Genomic DNA, 6,521 nt, shown 5'->3' on the forward strand with positions numbered 1-6,521 from the left:
GCCCAGCTGCACTGCGCCCGCCCGCCGGAGCCGGCACGTCGTGCGGCAGGGCTTGTCCTGCTACCACCACCTGCTCCGCTCCTGTGGAGAGCAGAAGAGCCCGCCTTAGGGCATGGGCCGACGCGCCTCTCCCCACCCAAAGGTGCCGTGTTGCGGCTGAAGGGCTACTGGCTCCGCGAAAAGGAGGAGCAAGGGATGGAAGGAGAGTTTTTCCAAAACCGCACAAACTGGGTGCAGAGCCGCGTTTTCTAAAGCCCTAAAAGGGTTCTCAGCTTCCTCAACAGCAGCTATTCCTCCTAGAGAAAGACGCTTCAGACCATGATTTTCCTCGAGAATCCTTTCCATCGTCCACATGCACATAACTGGCATGTAGGAACATTCACCTCCAGATGTTGAAATTGGATTAAAATTAATGACGCAAAGATTTATAGATTGTTCCTTTTTGGATTACTTTTTAATCCCCTGTGGCAGCAGCAGTGAACTATGCAAACTCTCCCTCTGCTGATGCATAATTACATTATGCAGGTTAATAGTTTCTTTCATTGAATTGCTCCTCTCATGTAAAAGTGTTAAACTGCAGTAACAAGTCCTCCTGAAATCCCTGTGGGTGCGTAAAATGGAAGCAATCCAAAGAATTCCAAGCATTTGTTTTACACCTACTGAAGGCTTCCTGTCAGCACCGCTTCCCTTTGGTTGAGGCGGGTGTGGGGATTTATTTAATTTCTTTTTATTAGTAACTATTTCTCAAACCCAGAATTCATTTGTACCGAAGGGATGCAAATATCCCTATGGAAGAGGAGAGGCTCCTGTCGGGAACTCGAATGCACAGTCCCAGGGGAGGCTGCGTGCGATGGAGAAGGCTGTGCTGACAGGCCGAGACGTGCTGACTTGCTGGAGCAAGGAGGGAGACTGAGGCAGGAAATCAGTTGACGCATTTGCACAGCATTAGGAGCCAACGCTTTCAAGGTGCGTACGGGACTCTGCCACGCCAGGTGGGCGTTGTTAGTGGCTGGACAGTCCTCCACAGGCAGAGGCCGGGGGGACCCCAACCCCGCATGTGCCATGGGCCAGAACCTCCTCAGAAAGGAGTCACTGGGATGATGTCCTTCAAAGAGGCACCCGACCTCGATCAGTGATGTTGACATTCCTCAAGGATGTGGACTCCTGCAGCTTTCTAGAGACTTTTGCTAATAATAAACTCACTCTCACGCGATCTGTTTCTTGATGCCAGCTCTTACCCTGTCTGTTCATGTCAGGGAGCTGCAGAACTATCTATTCTCTGTCATCCAGTTACCTCCTTAATATAAAGACAAGTCTGTACATTGACATGTACAGCAGCGAACATGAAGACAGCTTCTCTTTCTGTTTTGAGGAAGTGGCTACAATTGGAAGACACGGACAATATTAGCCTGAGGGGTATAAAAATGCTGTCGCTGTTGTAACTTACGGCCTATGTTTGAGATTCGTGAAAGCCTTTTCCTGTAGCTTTTCCTCTAAAACCACAGCCTAGGAGTTGTGTACTTGTACAATGCTACAGAACACAAAACTGAGTTCAAACACACAAATAAGTTGTCAGATAAACGCCCACTGAAAGTGGTGTAGTTTTATTTCAACATATCAAGCACAAACAGGTTTCCCCTAACTGGGGAATATGACAAGGAATGTACTTAAAAATTTGGAAACATTTACATTGAAAGATAGCCCAGACTGGCACCACCACTAAGTATTTTAAGGCTGTATATATAGCAGTACTTACCACTTGGAACTACGTCAGGCCAGAAAAGAAAGGCTTAGTATTGTCCGCAGTCTACAGAAAATATTGCAAATCTTTAAAAAATGGTGTAAAATAGGAAGACTATTAACAGAGTCGAACAATGCAGTGGCAAAACCCTTCCTCCCTCCTGACCTGTGACAGTAAACGTGCCTACGACCGAACACACGTACACCTACACTGCTCCCGCCTTCTCGCCTGTCCTGGGGCAGTGCATTCCTCTCTACAACGCTAGTGTGTGATATTACAAAACAGCCACATAGCAAATAATAACAACAATAGTAAGTGACCAGGTTCCACGCACAGGGGCGCCTGCCGTGACGCTCCGTGGGCCTGATCCAGGACACCAGTCAGCTCCGTAACCAAACGAGGAGCTTTCACTGACTACTTCCCGCTTCCTCAAGAGGAATGGCTCTAGGAAATTGTGCATATTTACAGTTCCCATGGAATGGAAAATAAAACACATCCTGAGGTCCTGTTCCATGTGCGCTGACAAAACAGATCATGACTTAATATCCCGGGCGTGGATTTCTTGGACCAAGTGTGCTCCCTCCCATAATTAAAGGCAGCCGGACAGGCACTGAGGACATCAGTTCTCTACGCTCCCCAGCTGCACTCCCTCACTCACCGAGCTGTGACCCAGGCTGGTGTGACCCTTCCAAAACGCTGAGTGTTTTTGGGGTACCAATACTGCTGGGTAATTATTAATTGCATCAGAAAACGACAAGACATAGAAAACAAATTGCACAATTAAAGCTACATTTGGCTTCAGCATTAAGGCCCGTACAGGTTAAGAGGTCCTTGAAGATGTACATGTAAAAGGCAAAAAATGACACAATCTGCAGGAACAAAGTTTTGCAGGTTCCTAGGTCCCTTTTTAACCTCGTTTTTCAACCTTCTTCCACCTCTGCCACGTTGGTTCTAAAGTGCTTTGGTGCCTCGCTCGGCTCCTTGCGTGAGTGGCCCCCTCCTGCAGCCGGTAATCGTTATTGCTGCCAAACGTAGTGATTTTATTTGAAGACGTAATTAATGAATAGCTGACACGTAAGAAAGATGCAGAGGAGAAACCAACAGCGAGAGTCCAGGAGGAATCTTTCAGAAGAGACCTTCCTGTGGAAGGACTTTTTGTTCAGAGCACTGAGATTTCTGGAAAAGAAAGCAGCATGTTTACTTGTGTGTTGGAGGTGTGCAATCACACGTGTCTGCGTACCGAGTCCTACATCGGGAGGGACCCTGTACTTCAGAGACACCCTCACGGTACAGCACTGAGCCCCACAGACTTTATCTCTCCGCTTTTTAGCAGAAAGGTAAGCATTTCTGGCTGCTGCTGGCTCATGCTGGTTGGTGTGAGAAGGTGTAAGGGCACAAACCCCAAGAAATCTCTTCATCCAGCGCTCACAAACCTATGCCCTAACCTTGACCCAAACACTCCCAAGAGCAGCAGAGAAGAGCTAAAGCCACATCACCAAGGGCTCTGGCACCCAGACACAGGGGACATCACAAGGAATCCCACCGCGCTGAAGCCTCAGGAGGGCTAGAGAACTCTCCTCATGCAGAGGGGAATCAGCAGGGCTCCCCAGAGCAGGTGTAGCAGCTAATGCCTCCCCTGCCTTCCCCACAGGAGGGCAAAGCCCTCTGCCAGCAGTAGGCTAAGCAGGTGTGCTCACTGCTTCTCTCAGACAGCAACAAGCAACTCATACAAAAAGCAGGAATTCAGTGCTTTTTCACCCACAGAGCCCAGTTTTCAGACCACATGCCTGCATCTCTGCAGCAAAGAGAGCAAATCCCTAACACAGCTGATAAGAAGGAAGACCCGCAGCTTCTGGCTTAGCAGAGATTAATTTATAGCCATATAGGACGTGGCCCAGCCCCTCCCAGCTGCTACAGCTGTTGTCAGTTGGGAGTGCCAAGAGATGCTCGACATGCCCAGGTGATGCCTCTTGCCCCATACAGAGAGTCTTAAGAGGAAGAGCTTTCCGCTCTGTTTTGTGGAGGGGGTGGGTTTGCCTTTCCGGTGTGTTAACAGGTTACCTAGTGAAACAGTTGTTAACCGCACCTCCGCTCCCCAGGTCTGAGGCCACAGAGAGGGAGTTAAATGCCACAGGTTATTTTTAGCCCATTAAGATAATTGATTTGATGAGAGAAAACAGTTACCTGTGTATGTCCTGTTGGGCTCTCTGTAGGGATAAAACGGCTGAATGAATTTCCTTCAGGTGACTCATTTCTTTCCCGCACTGAGCGCACAGGCTTTCAAACCCTGCAGCAAAGTATTGAGGGACATTACATTTTGCATCACCAACTCTGTGGTGATGATGAAATGCAAACCAGGTTCACCCAGGGGACAGATCTTCCACCTTGAAGACCCAGGTCAATGAGACAGCTCCTGTGACGCCGGCATGGGGCCCCTTTTCGGCTCTCAGGAAATAATTTTTGCTGCACACTCCCAGCCGAGGGGAATGGAGTGCTCACACCTGCCCCTCTGAAACAGTCAAGGTCACCTCCAACAAAGGCTGAGAAAAGGGAATGAGAAACAAAGCCTATTTCCTATCTGTCGACTGGAACGTCAGTGTACTTTTCCAGTGTGTTTGTGCCAGGAGCTGGGGAGCCCTTGTTGGCATGGGTAGGGTAAGGCAGAGAGAGAAGCAGTATGCATGGAGAGCAGAAAGGCCAAAGGTTGTCTGTGTTTGCCTGCGGGCTATGGCCCCATGGTACTAACTGGGCTGGGAAATGTCCCAGGGCTGGCTCAAGAAATAAGGAGGGGAGAACATTAAAGCCTGACCCAGTGAAACCCAAATACTCACCATCATCATCTGAGAGCTCCTGCACCGACTCTGGCGTTGAACAGCTGCTCTCTGTATTCTGGCTGTGGTTGGATGGCTGGTCACTGGTTTTGCGGCGCCTGCAGTCGTTGGCAGACCTCTGCATAAACCAGGGATTAGAAGAGACTTGGTCACTGTCACATTGATGTGTGTGGCTTTAAACAAAACCATTTTGGGGTGCCGGACAATATCTGTGAGATTGCGAAGTTTGATTACTTCCTCAGCAGCAACTAGTAGCTGCACTCCTGGCAGCTACTAAGGCTACTACACACATGCCTTGTGCAGAAGCATTGCCTCGGTGCTAACATCCTTAAGACACCATCCACATTATTCCTATTGTAGCTTTCACTACACATAGCAGTGATGAACTTCATACATCTTTGCTGAGTTGTGTACCCACTGAATCAGACGCATGAGAGAATGGATGAAAAGGAGAAAAATTCAGCATCAGATTTCCTGGGAAGATTTTTCAGAAGGTGCCAGGATTTAAACATATCAGACTGTTTACACCTGATTTCTTGATGCACTTTGGAAAGTGCCCCCTGCCTCTCAGAACCAAACACATCGATTCAACCTTCCCACTGGAGGGTCTGAGAAGCAGTCATGAACCTCAACTTCCCCATCGTTTCAGAGACATTTGGATTATTGTAGAAGAAAAGTCTATGTATGTAGTAAGATACGAGTTCTTCGGTGTAATACAGGTTATCTCCAGCTAGTTCAGCAGTTCTACACTTACAAAGCATTTTACGAATGACATATATTACTCCAAAGATGAATGCAACGAAGCAAGACAGTATCAACTCTGTTTAAGGGAAAGGATGGAGAGAGGTTTCTTGACCCATCTAAGAGGAACTAAGTGATAAAGGCAGATGGCAAAGACCAAAACAGAAGTTGCAGGGTTTCAGTTGTGTACTCCACAACCTTGCTCGCACTCTCATTAGGGGAAGTTTTCTGCCTCAGAAACGCCAAACAGTGAATTTCGGCTCAGTCATGTAAGAGTCACCAACACGGGATGGAAGAAAAATGCCAAAATGGACAGAATATGCCAACTGAGAACTATTATTTGGAGATAAAGTTGGTGTAATATTGCAGGTCTAGAGTTGTAAGCTAAGTTTACCCACACCAAAACTTTCAGGCTATGCTGTGCTTACACAAAAATGCTGCAGAAAAGGGCCGTGTATCTAAACAATCATAAAGAATGTTACATGCCCCCCAAGAGGCTTTTTACCTTGTGCCGTGTAATTTGATCATTTATGCACGTTGTTTTGTGGTTTGACATCCTTGTGGATAAGTGTCTTTCCATGGTCTGAAGTATCCCATTCTTCTCAAATTGGGCAATGTCGTTCAAAGGATCCCAAGGTCTTAAACTTTCGAGACCAAAGGAAAAAACATCAGAAAAGCATGAATCCCACACCAGGGGTGTTAAGAGCGATTCATGAGTGCCACATGCATCGGAGCAGGCATTCACCCCGCCAGTAGCCAGCGTCCACCGATGCCGCGTGAGGAGGAACAGACACCTCCCTCTACGTTCACAGCTCCTAGCAATAATCAAGGAAGGTGAAGCCCCTGGCCTTCTTGCCAGGGGAGGAGAGCACAGTTGTCAACCCTGCTCGCAGAAAACCTCTGCTCAAGGATTCCGCAGGTGACTGCAGCTATAGAGGTCTGTACCAATGGCATGGCAGATTTTCCATTGCCGTTTCCAGTTATTCCCAGTCAGAATTGGCAATATGTAATAATGACATGGAGCTCAGAAAGAGTTCCTGGGGCATACTCTGGGGAACGGCAGGACCCACATTACAGGGCTGTAACCTGGTTGAGGGTTGAGTCTGGGGACTCAAGCAGTGAGATCTGCTCACAGCCCCAAGCCCCCCACTCACTCCTCGTATTTGTAGTGCCATTCGTCAGTCGTGGCGTCATGCCGGAAGAGCAGC

The 6,521-nt window shown here is 48.1% G+C and overlaps 1 protein-coding gene across 1 annotated transcript in view; it reads right to left on the bottom strand.

Moving 5' to 3' along the window:
• Window positions 1-1,594: 1,594 nt before the first annotated feature.
• OSBPL5 (oxysterol binding protein-like 5) overlaps window positions 1,595-6,521 on the bottom strand; it is a 56,843-nt gene continuing 51,916 nt past the window's right edge. The window contains exons 19-23 of the mRNA XM_010140696.1: window positions 6,468-6,517; window positions 5,819-5,957; window positions 4,573-4,690; window positions 3,926-4,028; window positions 1,595-2,917 (exon numbers count right to left, since the gene is read on the bottom strand). Coding sequence (XP_010138998.1) covers window positions 2,782-2,917; window positions 3,926-4,028; window positions 4,573-4,690; window positions 5,819-5,957; window positions 6,468-6,517 — 546 coding nt within the window. The 3' untranslated portion in view covers window positions 1,595-2,781. The remainder of the gene's footprint in view (window positions 2,918-3,925; window positions 4,029-4,572; window positions 4,691-5,818; window positions 5,958-6,467; window positions 6,518-6,521) is intronic.

The sequence above is a fragment of the Buceros rhinoceros genome, unplaced genomic scaffold (genome assembly GCF_000710305.1).
Source record: "Buceros rhinoceros silvestris isolate BGI_N320 unplaced genomic scaffold, ASM71030v1 scaffold16827, whole genome shotgun sequence".
In the NCBI taxonomy this organism is placed as follows: Eukaryota; Metazoa; Chordata; class Aves; order Bucerotiformes; family Bucerotidae; genus Buceros; species Buceros rhinoceros.